Below are 13,915 nucleotides of genomic sequence, written 5' to 3' on the forward strand. Positions count from 1 at the left end.
TGGACGGTTGCCGGTTCGAATCCCGTAAATGCCAATAGGGACTCTGCTCTGTTGGGCCCTTAACCTGCAATTGCTAAGCGTTCTGAGTAGTGAGAAAAGTGCTATATAAATGCAAAGAACTATTATTATTATTACTACTGCCTGTTATTATATCATTAACTTTTTTTTAAATCTCTGTTCTACATGAAAACACAAAATTAAAAAAAATTTTTAGCCATTACAACAAACTACATAAGGTTAGAAACATAAAAAAATCACTTTCTGGGTGGAGTACTCCTGTAACCATTTTACAAACTTACATGGAGTGCTAAATTAAAAAATAATAAAAAAAATTAATTAAAAAAATATATAAAAAATTATATACTCACACACACACACTTATTTGGCCGACACCTTTATATATGTCAATTTACAAGATCAGAATATATTAAAAGTAAACCTTGGGGTTTAAAATTCACTGCTTTAGCCACTGCAACACACTGCCTGGACATTGCAGAATGGTAATAATACTTGTTAAAATTAAATAAATCAATGCATAAGCACTACTCATGCCCTGACTATAATACATAACGCACACACGCACAAAAGGAGTTAAACAGGACCAGGAAGAAAATGAATGGCGTCCCTATGCCTTGAAATTAAGGACTATTGTTTTTAACATACCAGCTCTACAGCTAAAATAAGAGAAGACCACCTTCTAACTTCCTTAATTCTAGTAAGCAAATTGACTTGCACAATGCACACCAATGGCGACACAAAATCCTGATCTGCCAAGATGGGACTGTGTTTTTATTTAAACAGAACCAAAATATTTAGGCTGGGTCCCAATGAAATTTGTATAACTATGTACAAATTCAAGAAAAATACTGTATATACTTGCATATAAGTCGGTTCTTGAAACCCCAAAAAAAAACCCATAAAAATCAGACCCCGAATTATTTGCCCGTTCAAAAATACAGCACTTACATTTTTTTTTTTACATCTTTTTACCTCCTCCAATCTCTCATCAGTTTCACAGACACATTGAATTTTGTTGCAGCAGCGCAGTTACCAATTTCTTTTGCCACTTCAACGACTTTTAATTTAAAACCAGCTTCATATTTCCTTCAGATCAAACGCTCCATCGTAGATAAGGGATGCTCTTATGATAAAGGTGTATGAGGGTGTGAGATACAAAAAACACAAAACAGTGCAAACGTCACTTCAGTATAGTTTGGGTATTACTGTGTGGTCACGTAGGCACAATGCATAGAAAAAACAGGCCGTGGTCCCTGTGGTTACTCTCTCAGGTTGGCTTTAGCATATCGTAATCTCTTGGACCAATAGTGTGAGTTTTCCGCATTCAACTTATACGACTAACGTTATAAAATACCAGAAATTATACAGTAAAATCAAGCCCCAACTTATCCGAGGTTGAACCTAAACACGAGTATATACGGTACACATACCGTATTGCTGACGCAGACAGGAATGGCTACCCCCTTTGCTGTCATTTTAAGACATACATAGTTTCTGGTATAAAATTATTTTTACCATCACATATTTACAAATTGGTCTATGGTTATTCTTTTAAATTCCTAACACAATACATGTGTAAAGAAATACCAGACGATCCTACTATTGTTAAGACAACAAAGCAGGGCAAAAAAAAATGACTGCTTAAATTAAGAGTACCCCTCAAGATCCATGCCTAAAAACGATGTGCGCAATTCTTATTTTGAATTACAAAAAAAAAAATAAAATAAAAAAAATGACTATCAAATGCTAACAAAGACCATCCAATTTTTTTTTCCCTCACTCACTTTTCTGTTTCTAATGTTGGAAGGAATTAAGTTTCATCTCAGAAGCTGGGGGCACAAAGGAAGAACCAACTGCAGATGAGGTGCCAATCAAGGGTACACAATAAAAGTCTTTCTAAACTTCTACATCATAAACAATAGCCTGTAAAGTGGCTTGAATGGGGACAGATAGTCAATGGAGAGAACCTGTGGTTTACAGTACAATGTATGACTACATATAAAAATATATATGCATGTCTCTCTCTCTAGGCAGATACATATATTGTATATGATGATATTTATATACACATATACATACACAAACAGATGCATGTACAAATACCTACAAGTATATAGATAGATAGATAGATAGATAGATAGATAGATAGATAGGAATATGAAAGGCACTATACGATCGATCGATAGATAGATATGAAAGGCACTATACAATCGATCGATAGATAGATATGAAAGGCACTATACAATCGATAGATAGATAAAGAAAGGCACTATACAATCGATCGATAGATAAAGAAAGGCACTATAAGATAGATCGATAGATAGATAGATAAAGAAAGGCACTATACAATCGATCGATACATAGATAGATAAAGAAAGGCACTATACAATCGATCGATAGATAGATATGAAAGGCACTATACAATCGATCGATACATAGATAGATAAAGAAAGGCACTATACAATCGATCAATAGATAGATAGATAAAGAAAGGCACTATACAATCGATCGATAGATAAAGAAAGGCACTATAAGATAGATCGATAGATAGATAGATAAAGAAAGGCACTATATAATCGATCGATAGATAAAGAAAGGCACTATAAGATAGATCGATAGATAGATAGATAAAGAAAGGCACTATACAATCGATCGATACATAGATAGATAAAGAAAGGCACTATACAATCGATCGATAGATAGATATGAAAGGCACTATACAATCGATCGATACATAGATAGATAAAGAAAGGCACTATACAATCGATAGATAGATAGATAAAGAAAGGCACTATACAATCGATCGATACATAGATAGATAAAGAAAGGCACTATACAATCGATCGATACATAGATAGATAAAGAAAGGCACTATACAATCGATCGATACATAGATAGATAAAGAAAGGCACTATAAGATAGATCGATAGATAGATAGAGATAAAGAAAGGCACTATATAATCGATCGATAGATAGATAGATAGATAGATAGAGATATGAAAGGCACTATATAGATAGATAGATAGATAGATAGATAGATAGATAGATAGATAGATAGATAGATAGATAAAGAAAGGTACTATAAGATAGATAGATAGATTGATCTTTGTGTATGTATGTGTATATTCATTGCATTCGTAGTCTGAGTCCCGACCTGATTGTATGGATGCTTACCTACCAGGTATGTATGTGGTTGCTCTGTCATTCGGCAAACATCCACCACGGTGCCCTCTTCAGTTGCAAGAAGCAGATCATGGAATGTTGCACAGTTTACTGTCAAATAATGCAAAGAGTACACGACACGTGTTTCGCCCTCATTTGGGCTCATCAGGCGTACACACTCTACTGCTCTCCTTGTGGGGATCGAACCTCGGACGTCAGCATCAGAGACGAAGTCCCTTTATGCTGCGCCACGGCATGTAGTTTGTTTATTTGACAGCCTGTAGATCGTAATTACATTCATTGCATTCGTAGTCTGAGTCTCGACCTGATTGTATGGGTGGTTACCTACCAGGTAATGCATGTGGTTATAAATAAATTCTAGAGAACATGTCGTTTAAACGTGAGCTATAGTCCAGGTCTTCAAAAAGATCTGGACTTTTTCTTTTTTTTTTCCTTTTTAATTCAAAGCAGATGGATGACCCTTCTAGTATGTCACAGAAATTTTCAAGATCCAACCTTGATGCCCAACAAGTGATGAAGTTGCCCTAATGGAAAGTTGCTTATATAAATACACTTAATAAAATATGTTCATTCATTTGAGAAAGCATAATTTACTACAAGTATGTTTGGCCAAATGTCTAAAAACAGGAGAGAAACAACAGAAACTAGCTCAGAAGCACTGCTGGAATACTTATCAGCAGCCAAGAATATAATCTAACATTTAACTTAAACATTTACTTAAACATTAGTAAACTCTGCAGAGACTATCCTTTTACTTAAAGTGCTTTCACCTTGGGATCTACTGAAGGTATGTGAGATTAGTGAATTTCAATACTTGTCTGATCATGGACAACTCACTGCACTGAAGCACAGATACAAAACTTGGTAGCTTGTACTTTACAATTACAAACACCACATACACCAATTTAAATTTGTGTGGGAACATATAGGAACTATCTTACAAATTTCCACTTCTAAGCAGAGGGACACTCTGCCAGTACCCACCTCCTAAACTTAAAAGAACATCGAGCATTTCCTTTAAAAGCTCAAACATTTCCTCACTGCTTGCCTAAGTGTTTTGAAACTGACAAGAGTCCAAGTAAGAGAAGAATTGCTTCATTCAGCATTTGTCTTTTTTTTTCCATCATTATTACTTTTGCCCCTTTAACACGATTTAGTTATCACCATGAATAACACAGAAATAAACAGTGGGTATTCTGTTCAAGAGTAAAAGCCATTATAGCACAAGGTTTCACAGCCCCTGAGGGTTCCTGCTCAGCTCATGTAAACCTTTTTAGGTTACTTTATATATATTTATACATCCATTTTTTTTTTCTAACCTACGTAATCACTTTGGAATAACAGGGAATGGATGATTATGCAAGCCGGGCACAAAGAAAAGAATCAACCCTTGAAGCAGTGCATCAATTTCCAAATTAACCTAACATGAACTGCTATAGCCTGTGGGATGAAAATCCTGCAGTGATGTATGAAGAAAATGCAAACTCCACAGGGCTCTGTCCAGGATTCAAATCGGGGACTGTAGAGCTCTAATACAGTGACAGTAACATTAACCATTGTGCCTCCCTCAGACAAATCTATATTTTATATCAAAAGGGCCAGTGGTAATACATATAGAGGACACTGCATTGACCTTACCCACACACTGCATGAATGCACTGAAGAGCATCTAAGCTGAGCTTCCATCTCGTACATTCAGATATGCTTTTTACTTCCCCAACTCTCCTAAAAGTACTGCTTCTAAAATGGCACTTTACTGGGTTGTGTGGTTCCTCGCTGAGCCACTGCATGACAAAGAACCAGTTCATTATGAGATGGATTCTTTGCATATGAAATGCATTCGTTGGATTACGTGGAGAAAACCGATATCCTGAATGTATCTTGAAGACAGGCTAACTAGCAGTAGAGCTGTGCGAGGTCTTCTAAGTTCACAACGACATTTCAAAACACTGACAATTTAAGATACCAGCGGAGGGTTCGGGGCGGGGGTCCTTGGGTAGAGAGATGCTTGTGGATTATGAAAAATTTGTTGTTCTACCCATGTACCGCACTGATAGTGGAGGGATGGTGCACGTTGTTTTAGCTCAGGACGAGGTAGTCTGTTGTTTCACAGAATGTTGAAACGCAGCACACGTAGCAGTACTGGGTAACGTCATTACGATCATTCAAAGGTGATTCGTTTCAAATTAATTTAAAATTGCTACCACTCACAATTTTGCATTGGCACGAAACTCTAAAATTAGAACTGCCTCATCATAACCTTAACAACATTTATTTGTGTAGCACGTTTTTCATACAAATGACGCAGCTCAAAAGTGCTTTACAAGGTGAAGAAAGAAAAAATATAAAAAATAAAATTTGGCAATGGGCGGCACGGTGGCGCAGTGGGTAGCGCTGCTGCCTCGCAGTTGGGAGATCTGGGGACCTGGGTTCGCTTCCCGGGTCCTCCCTGCGTGGAGTTTGCATGTTCTCCCCGTGTCTGCGTGGGATTCCTCCGGGCGCTCCGGTTTCCTCCCACAGTCCAAAGACATGCAGGTTAGGTGGATTGGCGATTCTAAACTGGCCCTAGTGTGTGCTTGGTGTGTTTGTGTGTGTCCTGCGGTGGGTTGGCACCCTGCCCAGGATTAGTTCCTGCCTTGTGTTGGATGGGATTGGCTCCAGCAGACCCCCCGTGACCCTGTGTTCGGATTCAGCGGGTTGGAAAATGGATGGAAAATTTGGCAATACTAATTAACAAAGAAAAAAGTAAAGGTCAGATGGTCAGGGAGGACAGAAAAAATAAAAACGAAAAAAAATAAATAAAAAATCTGCAGGGGTTCTGAGGCCATGAGACCACCCAGCCCCCCACTAGGCTAATCTCCAAATGTTCCAAAGGTGATGTACAATAGCTGACCCTGCACTCTGACCCTAGACTGTGAAGATGGCGGCGCCCGGCTTACAGAGCTCCCGAGTCCGCGGTGTTTAGTGTTAATCTTTACTGGTCTTTGTCAACTAGTATAAGTTTGTCTTGTCTTTTTTGTGTTTTAATTTTAATTTAAATTTTAATTCTATTTTTAAATTATTATTTGCATCTCATGTTGTTACACTGTGGACCCTGAGCTTCGCAATTTCGTCTATCTGTATACTTGTATATGGTTGAGATGACGATAAAGTTCACTTTGACTTTGAAGTTGTATGCGATAACTACATTTCGTCATCATCATAAACTGGATTTGAATAAATGTCTACCCACAGGAAATTAGGAGTTTTGTTTTCGTTTTGTAAACTGGAAGTTACTAATTACTTTTACTTACTCAAACACGACATCCTCAGTTGTTCTCTTTTCATCATCTTCCGCATAAACAAAACAAACACAGCATGTGTTACAGGAAACCAGTAACGGCGTACTGTACGATAACGTGCAGTGAGTACACTTGACTTGTAGTTTTCCTCCTCTTTCTCTGTACGTTTATCATTCGTTTGCTCAGAGGTTGATGCGCTTGCTGCTTCCTGACCAGCTCTTCTTTTCTCCACCCTAGCGGCCCACTTCTTCTCCTCTTCCGTTGGCATCTTTTCACGTTAAAATTGATTAAGTCAGTGTTTGTGTTGCAATTAGTTTGTATGTTTTTCATAATTTTTCACTTAAGCTGTTGCTTAAGTCTTCAATCTTCCCTCAAGAATGATTTCAGATATCAAGAGGTAGGGGAAGTGATGGTGAAGGTGGTAGGGATGAGAACAGCGCCCGTACGCATCCGCACAGCTGCCCTACTGGCCACTGCTGAGAGTTGATTCTACAATAAAATAAAACTTCCTGACTGGACAGATCGATATCCCTGCAGCTCCTCACATTTAGTGTTAAACTGGGATGATTTAAGTGTTCCCTTCATTGTTTTTTGAGCCGTGTATATTAAAGTAGTAATGTTTAGGACTTTTGTCGCATATCCTTACCACGCAATGACTGCTTGAAGTCTGCGATTCACAGACATCACCAGGTGTGAGGCGTCTTCTCTGATGATGTTCTGCCAGGCGAATACTGTGGCCATCCCCGGCTGATCTTGTCCTTTTTAAGTTTTCTCTTCACCACACAGAAGACGTGCTCAATTGGATTTGTCACAGGTAACTGACTTATGCGTTCAAGAATTTTACAGTTTACTTAAGCAGTACGTTTGGAATCATTATCTTCTTGTAGCATGAGGCACCGAAGCATCCAATGAGTATGGAGACATTTGCTTGAACGTGAGTAGATTTAGATTAAGATATTTCTGTACACTTGAGAATGAATTTTTCTACCGCCATAAGCAATTACATCATCAATAAAGATAAGCGAGTCGGTACCTCTGGCAGCCATAAACACCCAGGCCATAAAACCCCAGTACTATATTTCTTGCCATCACTCTGTTCATCTTGGTCTCATCTCTTCACGAGACCTTTTTCAAATGTTCCATAGTTTACCTACCTATACAGTAATCCCTCCTCCATTGCGGGGGTTGCATTCCAGAGCCACCCGCGAAATAAGAAAATCCGCGAAGTAGAAACCATATGTTTATATGGTTATTTTTATATTGTCATGCTTGGGTCACAGATTTGCGCAGAAACACAGGAGGTTGTAGAGAGACAGGAACGTTATTCAAACACTGCAAACAAACATTTGTCTCTTTTTCAAAAGTTTAAACTGTGCTCCATGACAAGACAGAGATGACAGTTCTGTCTCACAATTAAAAGAATGCAAACATATCTTCCTCTTCAAAGGAGTGCGCGTCAGGAGCACTGAATGTCAGAAAGGGAGAGAAAAGCAAACAAATCAATAGGGCTGTTTGTCTTTTAAGTATGCGAAGCACCGCCGGTACAAAGCTGTTGAAGGCGGCAGCTCACACCCCCTCCGTCAGGAGCAGGGGGACAGAGAGAGAGATAGAGAGAGAAAAGCAAAACAGTGAAAAATCAATACGTGCCCTTCGCACTTTTAAGTATGTGAAGCACCAGGCAGCATGTCACTTCACGAAGCAGCTACACAGAAGGTAGCCAACGTGAAGATAATCTTTCAGCATTTTTAGACGAGCGTCCGTATCGTCTAGGTGTGCGAACAGCCCCCCTGCTCACACCCCCTACGTCAGGATCAGAGAAAGTCAGCGCAAGAGAGAGAGAAAAGTAAGTTGGGTAGCTTCTCAGCCATCTGCAAATAGCGTCCCTTGTATGAAATCAACTGGGCAAACCAAGTGAGGAAGCATGTACCAGAAATTAAAAGTCCCATTGTCCTCAGAAATCCGCGAACCAGCAAAAAATCCGCGATATATATTTAAATATGCTTACATGTAAAATCCGCGATAGAGTGAAGCTGCGAAAGGCGAAGCGCGATATAGCGAGGGATCACTGTACATTAAAATAAAATGTAAAATGTATTACTATTAAAACCAGTAACGGTGCACTGCACGCACACTTGACTCATAGTTTTCATTCTCTTTCTCTGTACGTTTAGCACTCATTTGCTCAGAGGTTGATACGCTTGCTGCTTCGTGAGCAGCTCTTCTTTTCTCCACCCTAGTGGCCCGCTTCTTCTCCTCTTCCATCAGCATTTTTTTGCGTTAAAACTGATTAAGTCGGTGTTTGTGTTGTAATTACTTAGTACGTTTTTCTTAATTTTTCACTTAAGCTGGCGCCTAAGTGTTCAATCTGCCTTAAGAATGATTTAAGGTATGAAGAGGTAGGGGAAGTGATGGCAAAAGTGGTAGGGATGAGAACGGCAACCAATACGCATGCACCGCACGGCCGCTGCCGAGAATTGATTCTACAATAAAATAAAAATAAAAAGAGGAATAACCTTGGAGGTCAATCATCTCCCCGAAAGCGGACAGTAGAGGTCACGTAGTATATGTGTACCAAATTTCAGGTCAATCGGTTTGCAAGCTACAGGTGATTTAAAATCCTGGACAGACAAATGGACAGCCATGGTAGCGTATTATAGAAGAAGAAAAAAAATGTGTACTCTGTTGTGTTCGACTATAGCGCATGTTTTCCCTTTTCTTATGATGCCTGCAAATGAAATGCTGCACAAAACACATAAAGCCGAGTGTTGATTGGTACTGCAATTTCCAACATACGCAATGCGCTGTTCATGCAGGAGGACAATGGCACGGGCTTTTTAAAAACAAAAATATATATAAAACACTGCTTTGATATAAAGTGCAATCAGCTTATTTCAAATGTATGATCTCATGCATACAGTACAACTGCGTTCTGATTTGCCCGAAAGCAGTGCTTGAAGTGGAACCAAATGACTGGCAATAATCGGTTTAGTTAGCGTCTTGTTCCTCCACCCAGTTCATTATTACTTATACATGATGGGGGCGCAGGGGCTTTCCCCTTGGAGGTTGGAGTCTCATGTATACGAGTATATGATATCAAATCAGGTACCCTTGAAGCTTCAACCACCGCCCCTCAAGGACCACCACCCTGCCACTTTTCTTCTCCAACAACTGAATCCCACCTCATACAAGTACCTGCGCTCTTCCCATTCAAAAGTTTGTGCGTGATGCGCCGATCAGGCCACCATCCCTCAACTACAGCACACTCCAGCTAAACTATAAAGGCACGGGAATCTCAAGCGACTCCTGCTGCAAATGCGAGTACACGAAAGCTTTCTTGTGTGGCGTGTGTGAAGAAAATAAAAAAGTGACGGCCGCAGTTTGGCACTTTGAGGAAATCTCTGCAAATGTTTGGAGCCAACTGGCCATCAATGATATCAACCACCATTAGCTCAGCTCAACTGAAAAGGAAACAACAGGTCAAGAAAACTGGAACTTAGCCTGTGTTATAGTAGGCCGCAAGTGTCCTTTTAAAATTAGGAACTCAGTGGTATTTCATTAATGTTACCCTCTCTTCATCTTAGACTAGAAAATATAAGACCAGGGCATGTCAACTGTAGAAATTCTCAGATGTTTCTGCACTTCTGGGGTGCATTGAGAAGGAGGATGAGAAAGAGGAGAGGAGTCAGGGGGAGAACTTTGTTTCTTGGTGCAGAGATATTTGTCTGCAACTTAACCAAGGAACTGTTTAATGACATGCGCCACACAAAAGAGCCTCAATGTCTGGTCACCATTCAGGGAGTGGATGTGGAATTGGTGCATTCCTACAAGTATTTGGGGGTCCATATCAATGACTGACCTTGTAACACAGAGACGAAGGGAAAGAGCAGACTGTGCTCCTTTAATGTGGGAAGTGACATCCTTCACATATCTTAATACATAATTCGCCTGCCTCCTCACTCAATCACTCCCGTCCGAAGCCGAATGTGCAGTCGCCTTCTACTCAGCTGCCCGAAAAACCTTACAAGACCGACATCCAACCCCAACATCGCGGCAGGTGGCGGATTTACGGCCACAAATATTTAAAGAGAAAGGCGACTTCGATTAAAGCTCTAGAGGCCTGAAAGGCGATTTCGACTACAGCTCGAGGCCTAATTACGCATTCATTCAATACACCTATATCAGGTTTGTGGTGCTTATACTTATTACTATTCCATATTGTACTGGAACATTCATCATTCAATATTATACTATAGGCCTGGAAAATTCATCAACTAACAGTACAAGCCTGTACAGTAATGAGTAAAGCGGACTACAGTCATTACAAAACAACTTCTTCGTCACTTATCATTTGTTCTTCATACACTGCTGACACAAACTCGTGCCCGTTTCATCTTACGTTGTCGAAACGGGCTCTTTGTCTAGTCTTCTATAACTCTGTGATGGCCAGTGTGGAGTGCTGGGCCATTAACATCACTTTAAGAGTCGTCCACTGAATCAACAAGCTGAATAAAAAGGCAAGCTCAGTTATGGGACGGACACTAACTAGCCTACCTGGAGATCGCAGTGAAAGAGAGAATGAAGAGCAAACTGACGTCAAGTGAACAACGCTGCAACTCCACTCTGTAACACACCGACACTGAGGAATTTCAGCCAACAAATGATTCAGCAGAAGGGTGTCAGGAAACACTATGGGGGGCTCCTTTACGCCGACGGCAACACGCCTGTATAACGTGTCACTGGGACTGTTTTCGTTCTTTTTAGTCATTCTGGTGTGTATCTGAGAGGGGTTTGTGGTTTGTCATAATAGTATTTATTTATTATTGAACTTCTATAAAGAGCCTTATCCCCCTAGGGGGAAAAATTATTTCTAATTATCTATTTATCATAGTTATTTATTAAAACAGTTATGAAACTAAATAAATAAAAGTTCTTTCTGGAACCTTCACTTGTATGGTTCTTTTGAGAGCCAAATTGGTTCCCCTACGGCATCGCTCTGAAAAATTACTTTTATTTTTACGTGTGTATGTTTTACAGACAGAAGATTTTTTTTTTGGCCTCCTTACCACTCCAAATTTTTCAAGAGCTGGCCTGAGAACACTTTTTCGATAGACAGATTATACTTTATGTGTCCCATTGGGGAAATGACTAAAGTGATGAGATTAACATTAGCTCAATGAAAGAAATTTAAAAAGTTGCATTTCACCTGGTCTCACCTTTAAAAGGTACCCAGAACAACTGTGTCCATCTTTATTGTTAACCTTTTTGAGTTTGCCAACACCATATCCGACACACTTAATTTACACTCAACAGACGCGAGTAATCAGAAAGTATGAGATTTAGAAGCCGGTAGCCCAAAATCTTGAGTCTAACAAAGCCATACTTGTCTCAATGGTAAAACTTCCATTATGGCTGTACTGTAGATATCCAGATGGAGAGCAATAGTGTCATGTTTGGTGGGTCTATCTGGTGAGGTACTGAAGCATGGCATTCATTACAGGACACAAACACACAAGGTCAGTTTAGAGTCACCAATGAACCTAACACAATGACCTTCCTTCCACATCACAAAGACACAAGAACCAGAATAGAATCCATGAGAACACGAATTGGAGTGCAAAGTACAGAAGAACTAAGAACAGGCTGCGATTTGAACCCAAGACAACCCCGCTCAGAATAAGATGGCCTGAAAATGGATGGATGGGACTCTGGAGCTTTGAGGTAGCGTCCCTTTCCAGTGTGTTATCCAGTCTACTAAACACATATAAATCTAAATGTATTCATACACAACTTGAATTAAATACTGCTGCGCAAACCGTCCGGTTACTCTTCATTACAAGCTATAATAAGAAATTACTTATTACAATTTAAATGTTTTCGGAGTTTTATAAGCAAGTACCCTAAATCGCTGAACTCGTCAATATACTGTTATTAAATACATTTAAATCAATCATGAGGTTGCCATGTTATGGGGAAACCCACTTGTATTGTGACAGGAGTCAAAAACATAAACCCGTTCAAGTAGCTCTTCCGGAGATTTCATATAAACTCAGATTTATGTAAACTCACAATTAATCGCTCAGTGGTTATACGACTAGTATACGCTCATCACGCAAATCCATTAATGTTAAAAATCAATAAGAATGCTCTCCAAAAATAAGACGTACTGCACTGTGAATATGTAATCGTTTACACAGATCTCGTCATACAAATTCCACATTTTCTCCTACACATCATTTTCATGTATTATTTTTCCTAACATTAATCAAAAGCGACGTGTTCGCGTCTGTAGCCACTCAAATGTACACACACACACACACACACACACAAACACCTTGGAAACATTACAGGCCATGAATATGAATTGATTTTTCCTCACTATTCAGTCTGACAGATTGGTAAGAAGTACGTTAGAAATGGTGATCTCAGTTTTATCATCAAAGCTTTGGGAAGCTAAACCTTACACCGTCTGTCAATACATCGCTTCCCGACGTAATCCAAAAGGAAAACCCGAGGCTTTCTGATGGCCTCCGTCCCCTCCTACGGGAGAAACCCGCAAGCCAGGGTCCTGCCCAACAGCTCCACAGAGAACAGTCGATTATAACATCGAAGATACAGGTTGGCACAACTTACCTTTAAAGAGATAATCGTATTCGTCATCCCGAGTTCCCATGTTTCTATTGTTTTATTACAAATAAATAGAGCTTGTTTTAATTTTTCTAGTACAGACACTGTCGCCGTACGCCTTCTAACCGGCAGGTAACCAACGGGCTTCTGACAAGGAGAAAGGCACGTGAGATAAATGACAGCATAAACGGCCTATCAGACGAGAAAGCTGATTTGAATGATGGGGTAAATAAACCAATCACGAAGCAGCTAACGGGATTGTGGCGAATGAAAATGACTTGAAGGTGTACTTAAAGAAGTTACCACCTCCGAAAAGGGAGCAGTTAAAGGGGCGAGTTTTGTTCGTATTCTACGTAATGGTTTCTTTCTTTCTTTCTTTTTTTTTTTCAGCTGACTGAAAAAGGGAATCTGGATAGGAAGGTGCTTAGAGCAGACATATTATAGAACGTATTTACGCGTATACACTGCAAATTTTAAAATTCGTAAATTTCCTGTTCCAGTGTACTTAATGTAAAAATTTCAGTGTTAACTATGAAGAGGATGATTTAAGTGAAGGATACTCAGCAATGGAATCGTACATCCTGGTAGTTTTCAAGCTGTGTAAGCTTCCAAGGATGTCACGACTAGCTCTTGATTCATATCTTAATCTTTCCAAAGGCCTCCTCCCACACTGCCTGCCTGTTGTTTTAGACAATGAGTGACTCCAGCATTACATCTAATCATGGAACAAAGTCTAACCGTCCATCTACGGAATCGCTCACTGCTTCAAACTGCTAACAGCTGTGGGCGTTGCAGGACCATCTCACCAC

The 13,915-nt window shown here is 39.7% G+C and overlaps 1 protein-coding gene across 1 annotated transcript in view; it reads right to left on the reverse strand.

Moving 5' to 3' along the window:
* The window catches only part of LOC114662826 (ras-related protein Rab-11B), a 96,564-nt gene extending 83,285 nt beyond the window's left edge, over nt 1–13,279 (reverse strand). The window contains exon 1 of the mRNA XM_028816511.2: nt 13,113–13,279. Coding sequence (XP_028672344.1) covers nt 13,113–13,152 — 40 coding nt within the window. The 5' untranslated portion in view covers nt 13,153–13,279. The remainder of the gene's footprint in view (nt 1–13,112) is intronic.
* Nucleotides 13,280–13,915: the final 636 nt, after the last annotated feature.

Source organism: Erpetoichthys calabaricus, chromosome 12 (genome assembly GCF_900747795.2).
Source record: "Erpetoichthys calabaricus chromosome 12, fErpCal1.3, whole genome shotgun sequence".
Classification (NCBI taxonomy): domain Eukaryota; kingdom Metazoa; phylum Chordata; class Cladistia; order Polypteriformes; family Polypteridae; genus Erpetoichthys; species Erpetoichthys calabaricus.